The sequence below is a fragment of the Coregonus clupeaformis genome, unplaced genomic scaffold, assembly GCF_020615455.1.
Source record: "Coregonus clupeaformis isolate EN_2021a unplaced genomic scaffold, ASM2061545v1 scaf0875, whole genome shotgun sequence".
NCBI classification, from domain to species: Eukaryota; Metazoa; Chordata; class Actinopteri; order Salmoniformes; family Salmonidae; genus Coregonus; species Coregonus clupeaformis.
In genome coordinates, this window is record NW_025534329.1 from 63466 (window position 1) to 88086 (window position 24621).

At 41.5% G+C, this 24621-nt stretch overlaps 2 protein-coding genes and 1 pseudogene across 2 annotated transcripts; 1 reads left to right on the forward strand and 2 right to left on the reverse strand.

Moving 5' to 3' along the window:
- Positions 1-8852: 8852 nt before the first annotated feature.
- LOC123485864 lies at positions 8853-14262 on the reverse strand (annotated as a pseudogene).
- A 1655-nt stretch (positions 14263-15917) lies between these two features.
- Positions 15918-21303, reverse strand: LOC121560433 (U3 small nucleolar ribonucleoprotein protein MPP10). Its single transcript, XM_041873423.2, is given in 15 exon segments — positions 15918-16168; positions 16408-16436; positions 16439-16517; positions 16520-16600; positions 16602-16640; positions 16840-16947; positions 18015-18125; positions 18249-18386; positions 18936-19003; positions 19162-19303; positions 19439-19619; positions 19752-19900; positions 20004-20688; positions 21063-21158; positions 21293-21303. Coding segments are annotated over 15 exon segments (2067 nt in total). The 3' UTR covers positions 15918-16018.
- Positions 21228-22412, forward strand: LOC121560434 (methylmalonyl-CoA epimerase, mitochondrial-like). The gene is made up of 3 exons (XM_041873424.2): positions 21228-21427; positions 21725-22074; positions 22205-22412. The coding sequence occupies exons 1-3, from the start codon at positions 21400-21402 to the stop codon at positions 22355-22357; spliced, it is 531 nt and encodes a 176-aa protein (XP_041729358.1). The 5' UTR covers positions 21228-21399; the 3' UTR covers positions 22358-22412.
- The last annotated feature ends 2209 nt before the right edge of the window (positions 22413-24621 follow it).

Below are 24621 nucleotides of genomic sequence, written 5' to 3' on the forward strand. Positions count from 1 at the left end.
CTTAAGGTAAACTGGACAGTGCTACTCAAAGAATTCGAGAGTTGGAGCTGCAAGTGTTGTCCCTAGAAATTGAGATCCAGCACCTGACAGTTAAGAAGCAGCATCCACTCCTTTTTAATTTTTGTGTCACAGATGAGGACTATCGCTACTACACACGATTCAGCTCAAAGGGAGGTCTTCACTGTGTTTTGGGATTCTGTTTATCCCTCTGCTTCACGGCTTGTATACTGGTCTAAGGCACAGCAAACGGCACATGTGACACCTAGCCCTCACCGAAAACTTCCACTTATTGATGAACTATTTATGTTTCTGTGTCGTGTTGCAGCTGGGCTTCAGGAGAAAACCTTGTCTACCATCTTTGAGGTCAGCCTGTCCACATTTAGCCGCATCATTTTAACATGGACTAGCTACCTTTACCAGGTTCTTGGCTCACTGCCGGTGTGGATGACAAGAGAGCAGGTGCAGGCCACAATGCCTGATAAGTTCAAGCTCTACTGCCCTCAGGTGAGAGTTATAGTAGACTGCACCGAGATCCGCTGTGAAACACCATCCTCCCTCTCACTACAGTCAGAAACCTTTTCGAGCTACAAAAATCACACCACCTTTAAAGGGCTGATTGGTGTAGCTCCATGTGGTGTTATCACATTTGTATCAAAGCTCTACACAGGCTCCATCTCGACATGGAAATAACACGGAAATGTCAGATCTTGCATTTACTTCAGCCCGGAGATGAATTAATGGCGGACAAGGGTTTCCTGATCGAGAGGATGTTGTCAGAAGTGGGGGCAACACTCGTCATCCCTCCACTGAAAAAAATCTCCTCAGCTCAGCAGGGAGGACACTCTTAAGACCCAGGCCATCGCCCGGCTGAGGATTTTAGTCGAGAGGGCCATACGGAGGGGTGAAGGAGTACCATATCTGGGATGGGCTTGTTCCTCTTTCCACAGTGGGTTCAGTGAATCAGCTGTGGGCCATCTGCTGCCTCATAGTCGAACTATCAGGGACCTCTTGACATTAAAAGGAGACAAACCAGTCTGATGTTTTTGTCAACTGGAAGTTGTATATTTCCTGAGTAAGCTAGATGGGCTGTAAATAGAAGTACTTTTATATTACTGTATTGTATGTACAAAAAAATGTAAATATGAATTAACTTTGTTGGTAATTTAATTGATCTAATGTTATACTGTATGTTTTTGTTAAGGGTAATAACTTTTTCATAGCTATTAATGAACCTAATGTGATATATTGTAAAAATATCCAACTATTAACCATGTTATGTGCTTATGTGTCATGGCACTGATGGAACTATTAAATATATGTTTGCAAGCAACTGCTTCCAATCCTTTTTGATTTTGGTAAGAGCATTTACAACATCGCAATCCTTTTCAAAATTTGTATTTCAATACATAGATATACAGTATATAACACAATTAAGAAAGGGCGCGGCATTAGCCATTAATACATTACTGACTCTTATCTTACGGTCGATACAAACAGCAGTAATATTAAAAAGAGGCTGCAAAACAGAAACTTCGTCAGCTCATAACCTTCGCTAGCATAGGGCTAATTTAAGCTAAATAAAGATAAACACGTACCTTCATAATCAAACAGGTAACCTTCAACGAACAACTTGTAGCCTTTATCAAGCTTCGATCTTGAAGTAAGGGACCACTTGTCAGCAAGTCGTTCTACGTCGTTAAGTCGTATTGGTGGCAGATGTGAAAGGGACTGGGTGAACTCCATAATGATGTGCTACTAGCTAAGCGTTCCTAAGCGACACCGGATGTAAACATAACCTGCATCGCGGCAGAACGGAAGTTGTCTGACGTCACGTGAAAAGGGCCTATTGGATGCTTCAGCTGAATAACATAATGATACAGAGTCACACAGTCTTTTAACTACAGTACTGTACATGAGGTAAATATCACAGTAGGATGATCCAGGCTGGGTCAGATGGCGGTCTGGCTCTGTCCTCCCTTCTTGAGATACGATTCCGCTATCTGCATCCTGTTATCTTCACTCCACTCCCCAGCTACGACATTGAAAGCCATCTCCTCACTTCCCACAGAAACTAAACAGTTGGACAGTAACTTAACCGCGACCTTATCATAACCCAGACAGGTGGTTTCTATTAATTTCTGCAAAACATGTTCTAACCCCAGATAAATGGCTCCTATCCGACCCTTATGGAATCATTCTTGCACTCAGAGACCGGCCCCTTTTGTACTTTCCCTATGCCTAAATACAATACACATAGATTATTCAACCTAACCCATAACAGAATAATTACTACTGATATGCTAACCATACAAGAAAGGGTGCTCAGGTCATAACGGTCTCCAACAAAACTCACTGGGCAATACATCAGACTAACGTCCAATTTAAATCGATATTAGACGTTGGAGTTGTCAACAAATGGGTGTTCAGTTTGAAATCAATCTGTTGATTTTTGGATAACAATTCTTTGATGTTGGTATTGATAATGGTAACAATGTTGACTGGACCAGTTGAGTCACTCACTCCTCATTCCTGACATTAGCACTGACAGATGATACGGAGCTGAAAAGGAAGTGACAGTTTAACATGCAGTCTGATGTGACAAATAACTGGTCTAATGAACTGAACTCTCCTCTCCTCATCAGAAACCTATTGAGAGAGTCTGTATACAGTGGCTTGCGAAAGTATTCACCCCCCTTGGCATTTTTCCTATTTTGTTGCCTTACAACCTGGAATTAAATTAGATTTTTGGGGGGTTTGTATCATTTGATTGACACAACATGCCTACCACTTTGAAGATGCAAAATATTTTTTATTGTGAAACAAACAAGAAATAAGACCAAAAACAGAAAACTTGAGCGTGCATAACTATTCACCCCCCAAAGTCAATACTTTGTAGAGCCACCTTTGCAGCAATTACAGCTGCAAGTCTCTTGGGGTATGTCTCTATAAGCTTTGCCCATTCTTCAAGGCAAAACTGCTCCAGCTCCTTTAAGTTGGATGGGTTACGCTGGTGTACAGCAATCTTTAAGTCATACCACAGATTCTCAATTGGATTGAGGTCTGGGCTTTGACTAGGCCATTCCAAGACATTTAAATGTTTCCCCTTAAACCACTCAAGTGTTGATTTAGCAATATGCTTAGGGTCATTGTCCTGCTGGAAGGTGAACCTCCATCCCAGTCTCAAATATCTGGAAGACTGAAACAGGTTTCCCTCAAGAATCTCCCCCTGTATTTAGCGCCATCCATCATTCCTTCAATTCTGACCAGTTTTCCAGTCCCTGCCGATGAAAAACATCCCGACAGCATGATGCTGCCACCACCATGCTTCACTGTGGGGGATGGTGTTCTCGGGGGTGATGAGATGTGTTGGGTTTGCGCCAGACATAGCGTTTTCCTTGATGGCCAGAAAGCTCAATTTTAGTCTCATCTGACCAGAGTACCTTCTTCCATATGTTTGGGGAGTCTCCCATGGCTTTTGGCGATCACCAAACGTGTTTGCTTATTTTTTTCTTTAAGCAATGGCTTTTTTCAAGCCACTCTTCTGTAAAGCCCACCTCTGTGGAGTGTACGGCTTAAAGTGGTCCTATGGACAGATACTCCAATCTCCGCTGTGTAGCTTTGCAGCTCCTTCAGGGTTATCTTTGGTCTCTTTGTTGCCTCTCTGATTAATGCCCTCCTTGCCTGGTCCGTGAGGTTTGGTGGGCGGCCCTATCTTGGCAGGTTTGTTGTGGTGCCATATTCTTTCAATTTTTTAATAATGGATTTAATGGTGCTCCGTGGGATGTTCAAAGTTTCGGATTATTTTTTATAACCCAACTCTGATCTGTACTTCTCACAACTCTGACCTGTTTGTAGAGCTCCTTAGTCTTCATGGTGCCACTTGCTTGGTGGTGTCAGAGCGTCAGTGAATGCGGTAGGCGAAGTCAAACGCAGGACACAGAGCTTACTGTAAACGTACTTTACTCAAAGTAACCAGAGTATAAACAACCTCCACACAGGGAGGAAAATAACCGAACTACTGCCGATGGCGAATACAATCACACACAACACACACTGAAAGACAGAGGGTTATATAGGGAAGACAATACAACCTAATGGGAAACAGGTGTACACAATAAAGACCAAACAAGTCAAACACAGAAACATAGATCGGTAGCAGCTAGTACTCCGGGGACGACGAACGCCGAAGCCTGCCCGAGCAAGGAGGGGGGGCAGCCTTGGCTGAATCCGTGACAGGTGGTGCCCCTTGCTCAGTGGTGTTGCACTCTGGGGCCTTTCAGAACAGGTGTATATATACTGAGATCATGTGACAGATCATGTGACACTTAGATTGCACACAGGTGGACTTTATTTAACTAATTATGTGACTTCTGAAGGTAATTGGTTGCACCAAATCTTATTTAGGGGCTTCATAGCAAAGGGGGTGAATACATATGCACGCACCACTTTTCCGTTATTTATTTTTTAGAATTTTTTGAAACAAGTAATGTTTTTCATTTCACTTCACCAATTTGGACTATTTTGTGTATGTCCATTACATGAAATCCAAATAAAAATCCATTTAAATTACAGGTTGTAATGCAACAAAATAGGAAAAACGCCAAGGGGGATGAATACTTTCGTTTACAGTGTAGAGTGCCCAAACCCCCTGCTAGGAAAGTATGCAAAGTCACATGATCTCTAAGACTAAGAATGTGTTTGATAAATAAAACAACAATCTAAGACCTTGCATTCATCCCTTGGGTAATGAGAAAAAAGCAGCTCCACTGAAACATCTATTTCTTCTGAGGGCTTTGAGATCCATTATACAGTACATGCAGTTGATCATGTATTCATTCATTTTGTGAGACTCCATAGAACTGAAGGCTGAACCTGAGTAAATGTGTGTGTTTGTGTAATCAATCATTTCGTCTCTGCAAGGCTTCAGTATCAATGGAGATTGCAATAGAGGTAAATCTCACTGCAGCAACAATGGACAGTGGTCAGACAGAACATTATCCATTCCAAGCGAATATCTGACTTCAGTTAAAATTAATCGGGCCCTCTGCAGAGTATGTTTTAATAAAAAGCACAAATTAATCAATTCAAGTCAATGTGAGAAATTAATTTAGTGCATTTATTGGGGAATTGCCAGCTAATAAAATGTTGGAAGAGGGGATATTAATATTCTGTGAACCTAAATTGAGTCTGTCTACTCCCCCTTTAGCGTATTAAAAATAGAGTTTGGCCATGAGCAGAAAGGGAAAGTGCTTCAGGGCTTCAACCTCTGACTGGGTGACTCATGGCAGGGAAGCAGCCTTCTCAATTGGTTGTTTTCTTTTTATTCTTGCTATTTTAAAACCCTTAACTAAACTCTGCACACAGAGAGGGTTGTCAGCGGTCAATGGTGTTGTCCTCGGGTAGAATGTAATAAGAATTATTTTTATATTATATTGTGTATAGTAATAACCTAATTGTCTTAGTTGATATTTGTTGTTAGGTCAAGCCAACCTGAGAAACCAGGACTTATGCTGCTTCATTTCCCTATGCGCTTAACTCAATACTCCAAACAGTGGAAAATCACTGAAAAGTCCCCATAATTAAACTTGAAAGTGTTTTTTTCGACGGTAACCTCACACATCACCAGGTGCGACGTAATCGTCTGTGGCACCATAGGACCTTTTCACAAAAATATTGTTAATAAGGAGCCGGGATGGAGAACATTGGCAGAACCGGGGACAAACCCCACCCTCCACCATCACTCCACTTTGATCAGGTAGCTAGCCTTGTCACTGCCATTCCACAGGGACCCATCAAATGTTCTCTCAAAAAGTACAGCACTGAACAAATCCCAGTTCTCAAGTGCGCAAACCTGTCATCCTATGTAGTGAGCAGTTTGAGCAGTTTGAGCAACTTTAGGCTTATGTTTACTGTGAACACTCGGGCTGTACCCTGCACCCATTCCTACACCGCCAGACATGTGGGTGACCCCTGTCTCTCATCCCTACTCTGCCACATACAAACTGCATGCCCCACGTCTGTAAACAGCACCATGCAGAGCTGAACACAAGTGGACTCTTTTAAAGACTACAGGGCCTAGCACCCATCCTCTGCTCCTATCCCTACCTCAGAAGGGGGTAGCAGCCTGTATTGCCACCAGGAAGAGAGGGAGACAGAGCTGTCAAAATAGCTCATCATCGTCCACAGTCAGAGACGTTTAGTGGCGCTGCACAGTGACTCACCTAGCTGGGTCAGCTTGACACTCAGAATAAACTAATTCATGCAGCTACAGACACCTTAGATTAGAACCTCTCAGACAGCCATCTGGACAGGACAGGACACTCTGTGATGTGACTATGAACAAAACTGGAGTGCCACAGATCAAAGACCACTCTGATGTAGCATCTCCTCTCTTTGAAGTTATAAGGACTCTGAGCACAGCAGGCCAGTGGCAACTTAATTGGGGAGGACGGCTCATAGTAATGCCTGGAACGGAATCAATGGAATGGTATCGAACACATCGAACACATGGTGGTTTCCATGTGTTTGATACCATTCAATTCACTCCATTCCAGCCATTATGAGCCGTCCTCCCCTCAGCAGCCCCCTGTGACTCTGAGGGACTTATTCTGAACCACTTTAACCCAACTGGCACAGAGAGTAGGCATTCCACATAGTAATAATGTCACATAGAGCTTTGTACTGTTGGGCCAGTCCACTTCACACAGTCACCCCAACTCCCTTACATCCACTGGCAAAACACATCAAGACAAAAAGTTATGCCAGGATTGACAAAAGCCTCAAGCTCCTGTGAGTTCCAGGAAAACATCCCATTGCAATGCTACAGATCTACACAAGACAACAGTGTCAAACAAGCATCCCTCTGCAGGAACCTGGGCCATGTTCTGCCAGCACAAAACTTGGGGAAACTTCCTGAAACTGAGAGATTCCACTTCAAACTTAGTTGAAGTACACTTATTTTTTATTTATTTTCTGTTTGTTTCAAGGTATTTTCAAGGTCGTTGAATGAAACCCTGCTCCCTTGGCAATGGGTCCCTCAAGGCTTAGGAGACTAGTTTCTGTGGAGACAACAAACCCAGTTAACCTGTTAGAATGTTGAATGAGGATTATTGAGTGGGTTGAGACATCCTGTGTCTGTGTGTAACCCTTTACCTGCCTCATCCACTGAGGCATCCATATCAGTCAAGCTTCACTGTTCATGTAGTAATCTACCCTCTAGTGGCAGTACTAGCATCTACACTGCACTACCAACTGAGTTCCTTTGATTACAGCAGCACTGCTTCACTTGACAAGATATGACAACACCAAAACAATTACATCTCTCGGAAATTAGCCACACCAGAACTTCAATTAGAAATATGTCCTTTATTAGACAGAAAAAAACATAGGCTATTATCTGTTTTATGTGACAAGATATACACTTGCTAATCAAAGTTAGTATCAAACATTCTTCAAACAATCCTACAGCACACCTAAGAGGATGAGCAGTGAGCAGGTCACTGTACAGTAGTGTTAAAGCCATATTTTAGTATGGTGGAGTAGACAGGCCTAACTTCCATCCATTATAGATTGGTGAAATAAGCTATAAGACAGGAACAGCAAATCCACCCCTTTCTCTCGTTTATCAAAACGTCTTCTTCCATCACCAAGATTCAATACATTTTCATCAAATTAAAAAAAACCTTGAACTAATTTTAACAAAGACTATATAAATTGAGAAATAGGCATGTTATGTGTACATCGTCTGAATATACTTATAGAACGCGGGAAGGCCTCTGATGATGGTCAATGCAGTGTGGTGCACACGTACACATACATAGATAACATACTGAATCACACTATAAACCTCTCTTACACAAAGAGGAAGAAGAACCCATGACATTTTGAGGGACGTATTTACATCACAAACTTACATGGTCAAGTGGTTTTTCATATAGACTATCATTTCTGTCACCAGTCAAATCATGCATTCCCTTCGCCAATTCATTGCATGGGTTAGATTACACAAGCATGGAAAGTGCATGTATAGTGTTAGACTAAATCAGCTTTAAAACAATAAAAGTTAATTTTATTAGGAGAAAAAAATACACCAAATTATTTCAAGTCTGATTGAATCCCTCACCGCATGTAGGGTAACAGATAGGTCATAGAACAGGGTTTCAGACGTCACCAAAGGTTTCAGAGCCAGAGTAATGAGGGTAAAACCCGACATGGACAGGAAGTGCTACGGCCTTGAAACTGTCCTAGGCCTTAATACTTTCCGACACAATGGGTGTGTGCCAGAAAACAGGTTTTTTCTACTATGCGATTCAGTGACAGTTCAAAACCAGTTTCATGAAACTCACCAACAAGTAACGATTGAGATTCTGTATCACTCGATTCAGTCTCTGGACGAGAGACACGATTAGTTAAGACTATTTGATTATTAACCAAATATTGGCTCATACTGTGAGTCAAGGGGATACGTGACAACCATAGCAACAAGAACGCTCGAGAGGTTACATAGAATAGTAGTTACTATCAGGAAGGCCATTTTATATCCAAAGTGCTCATATAAAGATGACATCTATACGGTCCAGTTTTGATTGGATGTAGTCGATAATAAAATGTACTGTCAAATAGCCTTCCCTCTAAAGGGCCTTCACCTTCAGTGTGCCAGACAGACACGTGGTTGAATGAGGTACAGTTAATGTTAACATCAGTAAAAACTACACAGTGGAGAGTTTCACTGCAAAGGGTGCCAATACAAATATTTCAATATTTCCTGATACTGTAGCTGCGGTGACTGACAACACAGAGGAGCATGATGGGATACTGGAGGACTAGGTCTTCTTCTTCAGATCCTCAAAGCGTCATGACAGGTCATCAAAGTCGATGTCATCAGAGCTCGCAGTGTTCCATCCAACTCCAAAGGAGGAAGTGGGAAGCGTGTCGGGAACTGAGGGCAGCTCAGGGAGGGCGTTGTTATCGTAGATCTGGGATGAAGGGCCGGGGCCTTTGGAAAGAACATAGGTTTAGATTTACATTACAAATACACCCCAATGCAACTGTTATGCAAAAAGCAAGCAATACTATCGTTGAAGAGATTGACGTGTAGAAAGGATATATTCATTGAAAACAACTTACCAGAGACCTGGGATGGACCAGAAGGTTTAATAGACAGCTCATCAATCTGAAAAAAACACACGCATGTGTTAAGACGATCTCTCTACCCTGCCTGCATGTTGAAATGTTAAAGTTCTATAGATACATGAGAAGGCAGAGGAAACAATGTTTTGTATGTTAGTATGTGATTGGGGAGGAAGAATCATTGAAGTAGTGCATTGCTGAGAAAGCCAACACCGCTGGGGTAAGAATGAGCAAAAAAGCAAGAGCTAATAATATAATTCACCTCAAAAATTGCATTCTTCACTGTGAAGAACTTTGCTTCCCTACTACATCCAGTAACATACTAGTTTGACAGCAAGCAGATCTCTTTTCAGCATATTATACTCACTCAGAGGCATTCAAAGACAGTCATATGCAGTTCAGCACAAGGTTAGTGATTAGCAGTTCATACCAGCTATGGCCCGTTTCCACATTCTATCTGTTCTTATCCAATCCCTATCATGTCGCTGTAGCATAGCACTGTGCTGAAAAGAGATGGCACAAGCAAACTATAATGAACTCCTCTTCCCTGAAAGGTGAACTGGCCGTCTGTCCATCTGTCTGGAGAAGCAGAAGGTGCAGGGGGCTCTGACACTTACAGACTCGTAGGTGGGGGGGCAGCTCGGCAGCTCAGGGGGCTGCCCTCCTCTCATTGGAGGCTGGAAGTTGTTAAAGGCATCATAGGTGCCAACAGAGGGGCCGTTGAACCCTATGGGGCCGGGCATCTGAAGAAAAAAACGAATATAAATAAAAACATCCCATTCATATCAACATCTCTATTTTTCAGTCTTAAAGCTGGAATCCTTAATGGTGAAACAGCCATGTCTGTTAGCGATATTACAACAACAACGAAGTTACAGCAAACAAGTAACACTGTTTTCTTCCCCTCTGACATCATTGCACGCGCGATAGAAGAGCACAATATGTGCTGCACTTTTTTTTTACCCTGCTGCACGAAGCACCTCGGCAACAAAAACAATAACGTCAGTGGCGTTGTTTCCCCCTACTGCGGACTCGCCAAACAAGAGTTAGGTGTCATTTATGCCACTATTGAAAAGAATGGTCTTACTGCTCCTTTGGGTGTTGGGTAGCTGAACGCTGATGGGGGGGCCCATGGGCATGGCTCAGCGGTCGAAGCCGCCTCCACCACCTCCTCCACCGCCTGGCTTCTTGAAGTCAGAGTCCACGTCGATGAGGTCAGCCTCCTCGCCTGTACACACCTCTGGCTGCGAGGGGGAAATAAAAATCCAATGTTATTCATCACGATTCGTAAACAATAGGTGTAGACTAAAAAGTTGGTGCATGGTCAATCCAACGTCTCAGGCCATGCAGCATTTATGGTGATACGGCCTCTGCAGAAGTCAGGGCATTCATACTACTTGCGCGGTCGCGGGAGCAGCGTCAGAGCTGATGTCAAGGAAGTGAGTTTGTGTTTATAAAGGACCTCCCGCCCCCACATACCGTCAAACAATCATGTCAATGCGGAGCTATACGGAGCCCTCTGCATTGTTAAAAAATTCACGAGGCGCACAGCGATGCTGTACAGAACTTGATTTGGCCTCTGCATGCCTCCGGAGGCTGCACAATTGCGTCACACCCTCCATACGAAGCCTCCGACCACATTTTCGGATCAAGCATAAATTGGCTTTAACAGTGAAATGCTTACGGACCCTTCCCAACAATGCAGAGAGAAATAAAATAGAGAAAAAACTGAAAAGTAATAATCAAAGTAATAATGAATACACAATGAGTAACGATAACTTGCTTATATACACGGGGTACCAGTACCGAGTCGATGTGCAGGGGTACGAGGTAATTGAGGTAGAGATGTACATATAACCAGGAATAAAGTTACTTGGCAACAGGATAGGTAATGAACAGTAGCAGCAGTGTATGTGATGAGTCAAAGGTTAGTGCAAAAAGGGTAAATGCAGATAGTCTGGGTAGCTATTTTGTTAACTATTTAACAACCTATTTAGCAGTCTTATGGCTTGGGGGAAGAAGCTGTTCAGGGTCCTGTTGGTTCAGACTTCCGGTAGTATATAAATAGTAGAGTCAGTCAGGGGGTCGGCACAGGGAGACAGGCACACAAGTGAATGGTGGGAGGCAGACTGGTTTCATCATCAGATACTCACTCTGACCATGGCGTCTGACTCATAGGGCACGTTGTAGTTCTTGGCAATCTCAATGAGGTAGCGCTCCACCAGGATCTTAGGAGGAGCCTCTACACTCAGTTTATGCATGAGCTATGGGGTAAAGTAGAGACAGAGAAATATGTTTTAGGCACACAGAAACAAACACATCAACATATATCTTCAAGCAGGACATCTGAAAATTCATACCCTATCATTGACAGTCCCGATTTGGTTTGTCCTACAGAGCTTGCCATACTCCTTGCTGTATTTGGCACACAACTGGTCAGACACCTGTATGGAGAAAGCACAGTATCAAGGATCATAATACAGCAAAAAGTGTACAAACTGCATTACATTTTTTTACTGAGGACTAGTTTCAAGCTTTATTAGTCGTATGACGGAATACGCTCGTATACATGGTCCAACGAAATGCTTACATGCAGGTTCCTTCTTGACAAGGCAACAACAATAAGAAATAATAAAAGATAAGAATTCAAACAAAGTATATGGCAGTACAATAGAATAATACATTGTAGCATAAGTATAATACAGGAAGGCACAATTTCTAGTCCAATAGTTACATGTGTATTTGTGAAGGGGGGTACGCAAGTGTTTAAATTAGGCAGTATAATAAGAATAGTCCAAGCAACTAGGCATGCTATCTCCAGGGTCAACGCAGCAGCACATTGCATACTACCTCACAATTTTGAGCTCGTTGACCTCAGACTGCAGACAGTGGGGCTGCCCAGATGAGCGTGGACACAGCTCTCCTGCAGACCAGGGTCCAGCTCCCTGTCAAGAAATAGACAAATAGGTGTTAAGGACAGGGCTTGACAGAAAGGGCTTGCAGATTTTTTACTGTCTGAAAGTGAATGAAAAAAATGAAAAATGTGAATGTCAAAAATGAAAAATTGTCTGTAACACCATGGGCCAAAAGGGTGACTTAAAATGGTATTGTATGATGCAACGAACAACTTTACAAAATACAATTCTCTAGACAGAGAATCAGAAAAATGTAGGCCACCCCTCTGCCTATTGACTTCTATGCATATTCAGATTGTCTCAAAATAGAACACTGCCCCTTAAAAAAATACAAATATGTCTTCTTGTCACATACACCAGATAGGTGCAGTGAAATGTGTCGTTTTACTGGGTCGGCCATAGTAGTACTATGCCCTGGAGCAAATTAGGGTTAAGTAACTTGCTCAAGGGACGTTGACAGATTTCGGTATTCAACAGCAACTTTTCGTACTGGCTCGCCAACCTCTAGGCTACCTGCCGCCCTTTAAGGCTCTCCTGGAGGATGGTTGGTAATTCTTAAATAGCCTAAATAATATTTTTGCATTACAATTACAACCAAATATGTATGTCTTTATTAAATATTTTCCTTATTTAATAAATAAGGGGATCAAATGGCTTAGGCAGGCTACTTCAAATCAAGGCTAAAATATTAAGGTTTTTGTGGAGATCTATTGACAGGATAGGAGGAATTTCACAATTAGGCTACTCTTAGGGCCGGGCGATACCAGTATCGCGATACTCGAGTATTGTGGCAAGGAAACAAAACACTAAGCGGATTTCACTTCTTTAGGAAAAACAGGCCTTAATGTTGAAACAAACATTATGTTGTCATCCAGAGTCACATTTATGTATTTTCCAAGCTATAGCACACAATATTTTACACATAGCAGGTTTTTAAAGGACCAAAGAGTGCCGTTACTGGTATAGTCTCGGCCCTAGCTATTCTAAGAATATTTTTAACACTGTCAGAATGACATGTCCAATGTTGAATTGAGAGGAATAGAGTCAACTCCCAATTTTGAGTGCTTGACATGCGGTTTTTATAACTGGAGTAAGTTAACGCGCCCGCTCATCAACTGTGTGTCGGTCATTTATTCAAGAGCGCTGGACAACATTTTTTTGGGATATCGACATGACAATGACATTAATTCATGCTATTAGCTAAATACTTAACTACCAAGATAACTAGCCAGGCTACACGATATGTTTTGAGCTGGCTAACTAGTCAGTCAGTTAGTCTAACATTATTTTGTAGGCCATAGCACCACCTGCTGCAATATCTCTCCTCAGGCCCAATCACACTGGCATAAATGCATGGGATGCACACTTGACTTTTCCAGGATTTTCATGGCTGTATGATCCCTGTTTGCTAAACCAAAAATGTACTGACTGCAAATAACTAACTAGCAAGGAAGATCAACAAATATTGCTCTGGCTTTGATCATCTCGTGACCGCAAGACCACCTGTCAATGCAATAATTCTACTACGATCGCTCTGCAGAAATTGGGAGAACAGTGCGCAACACATTGCTTGCGGAGGACACTGGTCCAATTCTGATCTGAGCAATTTTTGGATATAGGGATTTTTATTATTTTTACTTGTCATCCAGACAACTTACAGTAAATCTATATTCTTCTTGTCCAACTATTTGTCCGGGCCAGGTAAAACAAGCGTTAATGTCAAGCCCCTGAAGGATAACCTCAAACACCCATAATAAGGCCAGGAGTTTTTCCTTGACTAGGAGAAATTCTGGCTCTTCTTCAATTGTCTTTAATCGATTCCTTGCATCCGTCTCGTCGCTGTCTCAAAACGCATGGGAAGAGAAGTCCCAAGGCTCCTCCCCTCTCTAACCTCATCCAATGTGTTTTGAGGAGGCTTTCGGCAAGGAGACATGATGCAAGGAAATCGAAACAATTGAGAAAGAGCCCCCTTGTCCGAGTCCTCTAGGCTGGCTCACTCACTTCATGGACTGGCGATGAGGCCAAAGTGAGCCAGCAGCAGGTCACAGTACAGTTCTAGGATCTCCATGGCCTCTACCAAGTAGTCCTCTCTGATGATGTGCTCCACACGGATCCTTGCTCGCTCATCCTTCCCTGTTGACAGATAGTCTGCAATCTCCTTCCGCGCCTTCTGAGCTAGCTCAGCTACAAAGAGACAGAAGATCCATTCTGTAAGCATGTATTTTAAAGACAACCCGAGACACAAACATTTCAATGAACAGAGACTAGGCTATAGTGCACAGTGTTTGTGTGTGTATGTAGTTGCCAGGCTCAATTTTCTTTTCTCCATGAGCTTCAGGCGATTGATCACCAGTCTGAGATTGACCCGGAGTCTTTCTGCTTTGAATCCTCCCAAGCATGATGGCCAGCTAAGAAAACAAAATAAGTTGGTATTGAAAAGAGGAGCCAATACATACTGGCAAGTCTGACAATTACTTTGCCACACTGACATGCTGTCATCACCCACCATATTGTTTTCACCTATCCTTTGTTCAGAGAACGTGAAGATGACGGAAGGGAATAAGGGAGGGAACAAGGAGAGATTTCGAACCTAGTGAGTCATCACCATCAGTGAGCTGGTTGATGGTCACACCAGTAACTACAGCCAGGTAGGACTGAAGCGGACATTAAAACAGACAGCCATTGAGCTATGTAGCTAATTTAGCTATTTTACTAAGCTGTCAGTAGAATCCACACTCTGAAACCAATAACACTTTAGACTATCGGAAAAAAAAGAAAAATTACTGGAATAAAAACATGTTGATGGATACAAGTAAAGGAATTTGGTTAGCTAAAGTAGTTGACAAAGGACGAAGAAATCTATTACTAACTACTAGTAACGTATGCTAGCTAAATTAGCGAAGTTTGATAAACAAAAGCAGTGCTGTTCGATTCAAAACGTATCCAGCTAGCTACAGTAATGCTACCTATAAAAAGATCAACCAATATAAAACATAGTATATATAATCATTTACATTTTATATGTAATGAACACAATTTTTTGACATTACCTGTTACGGTCGTTAGCTAGGTAAACAGCAACTTGTCGAGTTGCTTGACTTCCGTGAATGTGATCCTTCCTTCTTCAACCCCAAACCCCTCCCCCTCAGATTGAGTGACGTCACGGGAAATGTTCTGCTGTTTACACCACTAGAAGGCGATGGTGGATTGGAGAGCCATAAACTAGATTTGAAAGAAATTAGACCCATAAATGTACAGTACGCAAGCTTAGTTTTGAGGAAGACGACCACAATACATCTGGTCAAACTGCACAGAGCAGCAAGGCTGAGTTTCAAAACTACACCCCGCAGCTAAAAAAAAAATTTAATCACAAAATCCCTTTAAATACTCACATGAAAAATAAGCTGCAGGTAGTAGTAGTGTGAACCTTGAACAATAATCACTAATTTAATCAACTATTTAGCTAAATAATAATACATGTTTTTGTCACGGACACCTGATATGTGCAGTAAAATGTGGTTTTACGGCATGTGTCTACTCATTCCACCGAGGGCCGAGTGTCTGCGGGTTTTCGCTCCTCCCTTGTACTTGATTGATGAATTAAGATCACGGATTAGTAAAGAACTCCCCTCACCTGGTTGTCTAGGTCTTGATTGAAACTAAAAACCAGCAGACACTAGGCCCTCCATGGAATGCCCAACTGTTGGACCAAGTTTAAGGGTCAGCCATAGTAGTATGGGGCCCTGGAGCAAATTATGGTTGAGTGCCTTGCCCAAGGGCACATCAGAAGATTTTTCACCTGCTGCCCATCGATTAGCTGAATAGATCAATAGTGTGAATCTAATTGGTCATAAAAAGTCAGAATAAATTACATCATGTCTTGTTTTTTTTTATTGCAAATTACAAACTTGAAAAAATCTGTACAAAGAAATATGCATTATCATAACACAGACATCATCATAACAATCTAAATGTTACAACTTGAGTTTGCTGGCTGAGAGTTCTTTGTGTTTCTTCTTCTTGGAGCCCGGGTCCTTGGCTCCTTTAATCTGGCTCTTCACTTGGTCTTGTAGTTGGGAGAAGAAGGCGGAGGAGGAGCGGAGAGCTTTGTCCTTCCCCTCATCCTTGAACAGAGAACAAATAAAAAAAGCTCAACATCTATTTTTAGAAACTACTTGCAACTGTGACAGACAGTTGAATCCTGGCTATTGTAATACATACAAATGAAAATGTGTGGGAGCACGACAATGGCCTTATCAGTCTATATCGATCTACTCAGAAATATAATGGAGGGGCTTGCATTTGAAAGACAATGTTAACTAAATATAAAAACGAGACATGCAGAGAGAAAGAAAACATTGACCTTCAATAATGTTGCTTTGCCTCCTTTGTGAGTTTCTTGAGGTTTTCTACCACCTCTGCCTTTGATTGTTTCTTATTCTCTCCAGTTCTGTTAGCCTCCTTCAGTTTCTGGTTCTCTTCTCCCTCTCCTGGATCTTGCAGCGCTTCACCTTCTTCTTCTTGCGTCTGTCTCGTTTCTTGTCTGTGGAGGTCTTTTTCAGAGTCACCCAGCACGTCGCCAGCCTTGTTCTTCTCCTAAGATCAGAAAGGAAATGGTGTTACCCCTGTCCTCAGAAGCATCTACTAAAAGGCTACTATGGTGGACAGCACAGTAGTTCATTGGTTGTCTTCAACCCTTGAATGCTTTTGTACGCGCCCAGTGTCCTCTACTAGAATATGATTTCCCATAACGCCTTCATGAAATGTTCTTGATGGAGAGGTATGCATGACAAACCTTGACTTCCTCTGGAGCCAATAGAGTGGCATTACTAGCACTGACTGGAGCGACTTCCTCCATAGCAATAGAAGGCAGATTGGAGACAACTTTCACTTCAGGAACAGGCTGTGCAGGACACAAAGAAAATAAAAAACATATCAATATTGCGAAAGCGAATTTCCACATTTGCGACAAAATCCTTCATTATAAACTGGGTTGTTCGAGCCCTGAATGCTGATTGTCTGAATGCCCTGGTATATCAGACTGTATACCACGCGTATGACAAAAACATTTATTTTTACTTGTTCTAATTATGTTGGTAACAAGTTTATAATAGCAACAAGGCACCTTGAGGGTTTGTGGTATATGGCCAATAAACCACGGCTAAGGGCTGTGTCCAGGCATTCCGCGTTGTGTCATGTATAAGAACAGCCCTTAGCCGTGGTATATTGGCCATATACCACACCCCCTTGTGCCTTATTGCTTAAATATACCATCTTTAAAGACAAGCATACATTCTGGTTGTCATGCAAATGCTAGTGTTTAGTTTATTAGGATCCCCATTAGCTACTGCACATGTAGCAGCTACTCTTCCTGGGGTCCACATAAAACGGATAAATACATGACAATGTACAGAACAGTAATAGACAAGAAAATCATAAGATATTACATTAAAAATAAAATAAGAGTTATATATAGGAAAGAGAGACGACAAAAATACTACTTACACACTATTCATATTTACAGTAGTTAAATTGGATCTTTAGAAAGAGGAGAGGCGCTGTGACACAATATGTTTTTTTAAAGCTAAACTTGCTTTTTGCCTGTGTAACCTCTGCTGGCAGAGCATTCCACGATGACATGGTTCTATACATAACTGAGCGACGCATTAAATCAGTTTTTTGGTTTGGGTACTGTGAAAAAACCTATAGTGGCGTGTCTGGTGGGGTATGTCTGTTTGAAGTGTATGCAAATAGATTATACAAGTGGTTAGGCATTTTCAACACACAACTGTTTCTTAAAAAGACTAGAAGTGAAGTAGTCAATTTCTCCCCAACCATGAAAGACTATCATGCATGTTGTTGATGTTAGTTCTGTGTCTGCAGTTAAGGGCAAGGTGTGCTGCTTTGTTTTGAGCCAGCTGCAGCTTTGCAGTGTCCAGGGCACAAGGAAACATTGACAGGAAAACTCACCGGTTTGGGTGTGAAGTGGAAGTTAGAGAGAGCGTCAAGTTTAAGGAATAGAGAATCCATGAGCTTTTGAATTTCTACATGGGCTGGGTTTTCTTCTTCCTCTGTCTTTTGCTGAAATACAAGGGAAATAGATAGAAATAATCAAAATAATAAATTCAACAAACAAAAAATGCATTCATTGCAATATAGAGCTAAGCCAAGTATGTTCACACTAAAATATAATGAAATAACTACCTGATTCTGCTTGAGGTACTCTTGCTCATAAACCTCTGCAAGGCTCAGCTTGCTCTTCTCATGGTCCAGAGTCAGCCTCTTCTTGTACTCAAACACCTCTTCCTTAGGCTTCTCCTTGCGCACCACATCATCCCACACCTTAGAAAAAAATACATGTCCGAAAATAAAAATTGCCTTTGAAATGTGCCAATGCGGTTACCCATTTACTCAGAATGAAACGATGATGACACATTCAGCTGGATCCAACTGAGAATAGTTGTTCAGTTTGTTGTCAAGATGGAGTTAAGTCTCTAAAGACACGTTAGCTGACAATGTCACGAAAACGATCCATGCGATTCAATGGTGCAGACGTTCGTGTGTTGTTGAGATTATGAAGGGCCAGATACTGTAGCATTGACAAGAAGCTGCCATGTGGGGAATCTTAGGTGGCTCTTCTCAGCTAGTTTTATCTTGTTCTTGATACTATGTCTTGTTTTTAGGTGTTTTGACTGATTAAAATGGCTCAGATTCACTAGCTAGCTAACCAACAACTATGACGATGTACTTGAAAGACAAGTTCTCATTGTGCAAATGTATGTTTTCAATAAACATTGGAGACATAGTTTAAATGTTGTCAGCAATCTAAGCCAACCCTGTCTGTTTTGCCCCATAGTTGAGCATGCGTTGGTTTTGTTGCTATACACTGACCTGGTCTTTAATTCTCTGCTTGATGATGTCCTCCAGCTGCAAAGTGGTTTCCTCTGTTACAGCAGGGGCTGAGAGAAAACAGAGTAATTGTTACCTGACTGAACAAACCCTTCTCTCTCTCACACACACACACAGCCGACACAAACATGCAGTAAGTAAAATACTAAACCATCTCCAACAGGAATGACAGCTAAACTGAACAGGCTGACAAGTATGTGGTACGTACCCATCCTGGAGGCCGAGTCAAATGCCACATCCACCTCCAGAAGGCTGTTCTCTGGACGAGTCTGAGCAGACACCTCTCCTGTCAGTTGCCATGGCTTCTCTCCCATGGCAGCCTTTTCCAAATCCTGGATCTTTTCAGCCATCTGTGTAAGGTAAGAATTTACCATTTAATTAATGTGCTACATAAAGTTCTATATACGGCAGATGAAATTAGAGTAAATGAAATTACACCAAACCCAATTTAGATATTCTGAAACAACCCTTGAGGAAAAGCTTGCCTTGTCTTGTCGTTTCTCAAAGGATGATTTGGATTCAGGTTTTGTAGCATTTTGAGACTTTCCTCCAAAGATGTCCGCCATGTCTTCTCCCTCACTGTCGTCACTTTCTCCAGGTAGGTTAAAGGTCACACGTTTCAAAGCCTCCTTGGCTTGTCTGCACTCTTCATCCTCAACGAAGTTCCTAAAACAGCAAAGGCACAAACACAACACGTATACGTATCTTAAGTACAAAATGAATATCCCTCCCCTATATTCCCTATTGATGCAATTCCAACCATGACATTAATATGAGATTCCTGTATCTGCCACTTACTCATTTTCTTCTTCTTCTTCGTCATCATCTTGCATCCCATCCATACTGTTGTCCTCATCCTCTGCGTCTGATTGGTCAGCTGTTTGTGCAGGATCATCATCCACAGCATCAAAGAAGTCTTTGTACTTCAGATTCCTGGAACTTTTCAGCTACAGAAAAAACATAGTACATTAATAGGAATTGAATCAGTGTGTTGGTTTACAGTAATACAGTAGCTAGGTCTGGCAGAGAGAAAAGCAATATGATACATACTGTGCTTGTCTTTTTGTTTTCTTTGGAAGAAACATCTTCACCGAAGAGGTCTATGTCTTCATCTTCATCTCCAGAGGGCAAGTCCTGGAAGTAGTCTACATCATCATCCCCCTCCTTCCCCTCCCTTTTGTCCATATCGTCCAAAAAGGACTCCATCTCTGAGAGCTTGAAGAACCTGTCATCAACCTCTGATGGAGGACCCAGTGGTTTTGACTCTCTCCCCGCTGAGCATTTCTTCTGTTTAGCTTGTTTTTCTAATGCGTCCACATCAAAATCTACATCAGAGTCCTCGTCTGTGTTATCCCCTCTCAAGGCATCCATAGCAGTTTTAAGCATGGGTGGTTCTTCTCCTTCCCCATATTCCAAATCCCCATCTCTCATCTCCTCTTCAATGTCGTCACCATCTTGTTCATCCCCTTCATATGGCTCCTCGTCAGCATCCTCTTCATTAAACAGGATACTCAGAGCTGTATCCAAGGCAGCCTGACTCACTGCTGTCTCAAAGTGCTTCAGCACTGCAGTATTCTGGAGCTCCAGCTCCTGCCATATCTGTTCCTCATCAAAGTTCTCAACCACCAGCTGGTCCAGAGGGCTTCCCTTTGAGTCTGCTGGCTCATGGGTTTTGTGTAAATCATACAGGGTCTTAGTGAGAGAAGTGAAGTCTGTTGCCACTCCATCCTGAAGACTATACACACAAAGAAAGAATACAACTAGCAATGTTTGATAACAGCATTCTTCAAGTAGTACAGTTGTTAGTAGGAGTCTTCTTCAACCAACCCTGGCTTTGAAAACCCACAGGGTGTGCATGGTTGTTCTAGCCCAGTACCCACACCTGGCTCAACTAATCATGGGTAGCTAAATTATTAGAATCAAGTTAATCGGTGCTGCTGGGCTATCTTTAAGAATATTTGATGACGTGTTTTAGCTAACTAGCTATCCAAACAGGGAATGCTTGCTAGATGCTAGCTAGCCTTAGCATTGTGTAACGATGGCAGCAAGTGAGTGAATTGATTTTAAGTTAAACATATCTGGATATTATTATAAAGATGTTGCACTTACCTAAGAAAATGTTCTGGATGTGCAGTTTTTATGTTTAGTAGCTTTAAACAGCTCTCCAACGTGTTACCTATTTCCCACAGTAGCCATCGTTTTTCCCTCACATGGGAACATTGTAACAAGAAAATATGCTCCCCCGGAAACAAAACTCTAATGTGCTGACAAAGATCCGGATAGCAGGTCCGGTTTAGATTTAGCTAGACAACATTCATATCCCAAATAACTTTATTTACAAGTGTAACATACGTTTTTAATTGAAAAGCAATATACGTGTGCTCTATCCCATTGTCTTGACATTCAAACCGATTCGCTATCCTACGTTGCACGAATCTTCGAAAATATGGCGGCGTCTGTGTTGAAGGTTGTACGTAAGTATAGATAGCTAGTAGCTAGTTGTTGTTGTTAGCCAGCTTGCTAACGGCAGCTTATAAATATTGTTTCACATGTCAGAAACAGTCTCTTTAGACGTTTTATCTCGGGCTACACAACAAAATAAGCTAGATCCACCGTTGTTAGTGCAGAATTACTTTAGCAAGTGTTCCCTGTTGCAAGCTACTTGACTTATCCAGGTAGCATATTCAATCAAATACGATCCGTACTCCGGAAAAAAACCCAGTATGGCATGGTTTGGCAGTATGGCAGAACTAAACACTTTATTTCTTTAGTTACAGGTCTCTCAAAGTGTGTTCGTCACACTTGTTCTCCAATGCTGAGGACACTTTCAATCTCAACACCACTCTGCCAAGGTATTCCAGAATCTGTCTGGAAACTGGGAAGGCTGAATCACATCGCTATAGCTGTACCAGACATGGAGAAAGCCACTGCTCTTTACAGAGATGTGCTGGGGGCTCAGGTCAGCGATAAAGTTCCCCTTCCTGAGCATGGAGTCTACACTGTCTTTGTGGAGCTGGGTAACACCAAGCTGGAACTGCTGCACCCACTTGGGGAGAAGAGCCCCATTGCAGGCTTCCTACAGAAGAACAAATCTGGTGGGATGCACCATATCTGCATTGAGGTGAGTCAGTCTTAGCAATGCTGCATGTGCTGTTCAGCCCACATGAATGGGCTGTATTCACTCACTCTATCCTTATCTCCTTGTCGGTTCTCTAATGTAATCATATTGTATGTTATTTTTGTGATTTCAGGTTGATGATATCAATACAGCGATAGTGGATCTGAAGGCTAGGAACATAAGAACCCTGTCAGCTGAACCACGGATAGGCGCTCATGGGAAACCTGTCATGTTCCTCCACCCAAAAGACTGTGATGGAGTACTCGTGGAACTGGAGCAAGCCTGAATACCCACAGGTCTCATAAACTCTGTAGTTCACAATTAGCCAGTTTGAAAATTTATTAATTCATTTCACGTACAAGTCAAATGTGAAATGTACATAGATAAATGTTTTTATGTAAAATAACTCAACATTTATTTTCAAACTGATTTAAGCTGAGATGATAGAGCTGCTGGGCAATGTTTATTAGGAGTGAATTCATTAATCATGCACCTTTCAGCTGGCTCTCAGGAATAGCCAGTCTCTCTCTCTCTCATTGTGAAGAAAAGCAAAATGGCCTTATAATTTGCAATTTATGGAAATCTAATTTGAAATTGCCATGCAACTGGTCAAATGTCTTTATAAAAATGTATAGACTGATAAGCATATATTGAGTGTAAAGAGGTTGTTTCAGTGTACTAAAAGCATTTAAGCTTAATTGCATTGACATGTCCAGTCTTGTCTTTAGTGTTGCTGCTTTTCTTATTTCCTCAGTGCCGTAGTTCTCCAGGCTGTTAGGAATTGGAGTGAATAAATGCAAAGGGAACTTCCTCACAGTTTCTGCATGAATATAAATTCATAGCCTTCAGCATATATTCCTAATTACATTAGTCAGGCTCTTGTTTTGGAACTACATTTCAGGCAATGTGTTTATGTCGCTGACTTTCTGCAGCGTTAAACATGTAATAGTTTAATTTGCTGTGAAATATGCACATTCAGTAGCTTTGCCCATAATGCGTCACCAGCCTGGTGCTTAGATTAATATTTTTACTGAACACAGAAAATAAATTCCATCCTGTAAAATTGATACTTTCCAAATGCTGGGGTTAAAATATTTATTCCAATGTCACAGTTACCTTATCACTGTAGGAATGATTGAAAGCCTATTTGTTATGTCTGTTTTGGGACATATGTCTGGGCAATCATACTGCGCCATCGTCAACCTCAACTAAAGGGAACAGGATCTTATCAGGATGATTCATGGGTGGTTGTATTTCAATATTGCTTAACATTTCAGTAATTTGTCTGTTTCCTAAATAAAATGATTCATTAAGATGGCAATCTTTGTTCAAATCACACACAACATAATATTAACCATAAAAAGGGGGAGTCCCTCTGACTGCATAGTCTCCCTTTATATACTGTACAGTGCCTTCAGAAAGTATTCACACCCCTTTACTTTTTCCATAAGCATTCCTCATTAAGCTGGTTGAGAGAATGCCAAGTGTGCAAAGCTGTCATCAAGGCAAAGGGTGGCTACTTTGAAGAATCTAAAATCTAAAATATATTTTTGATTTGTTTAACACTTTTTTGATTACTACATGATTCCATGTGTTATTTCATAGATTTGATGTCTTCACTATTATTCTACAATGTAGAAAATAGTAAAAATAAAGAAAAACCCTGGTGTGTCCAAACTTTTGACTGATACTGTACGTATTCAACCCCCTGACAGTGATTACAGCTGTGAGTCCTTCTGGGTAAGTCTCTAAGAACTTTGCACACCAGCATTGTACAATATTTGCACATTAATCTTTAAAAAATTATTAATGCTCTGTGAAGACATTTTCGTGTCTTGCCATAGACTTTCAAGCTGATTTAAGTCAAAACTGTAAGTAGGCCACTCAGGAACATTCAATGTTGTCTTGGTAAGCAACTCCAGTGTATATTTGGCCTTGTGTTTTAGGTTATTGTCCTGCTGAATGGTGAATTTGTCAACCAGTGTCTGTTGGAAAGCAGACTGAACCAGATTTTCCTCTAGGATTTTGCCTGTGCTTAGCTCTATTCTGTTTCTTTTTATAAACAAAAAACTCCCTAGTCCTTGTTGATGCCACCACCATGCTTGAAAATATGAAGAGTGGTACTCAGTTGTGTGTTGGATTTGCCCCAAACATAATGCTTTGTATTCAAAACAAAGTTCATTTCTTTGCCACATTGTTTGCAGTTTTACTTGAATGCCTTATTACAAGCAGGATGCATGTTTTGGAATATTTTTTCTTCCTTCTTTTCACTCTGTCAATTAGGTTAGGAAGTACGCCTGTATCTTTGTAGTGACTGGGTGTATTGATATGCCATCCAAAGTGTAATTAATCACTTCATCATGCTCAAACGGATATTAAATTTCTGCTATTTGTATTTATATCCATCTACCAATAGGTGCCCTTCTTTGCGAGGCATTGGAAAACCTCCCTGATCGTTGTGGTTTAATCTGTTTTTGAAATTCACTGCTCGACTGAGGAACCTTACAGAGATGAGGTAGTCATTAAAAAATCATGTTAAATACTATTATT

Coding starts and splice junctions, on each gene's coding strand:
- LOC121560434 (XM_041873424.2), top strand. CDS start 21,400: ATGGCGGCGTCTGTGTTGAAGGTTGTAC. Junction 21,428..21,724: donor GTCTGTGTTGAAGGTTGTAC/GTAAGTATAGAT, acceptor TTATTTCTTTAG/TTACAGGTCTCTCAAAGTGT. Junction 22,075..22,204: donor TGCACCATATCTGCATTGAG/GTGAGTCAGTCT, acceptor TTGTGATTTCAG/GTTGATGATATCAATACAGC.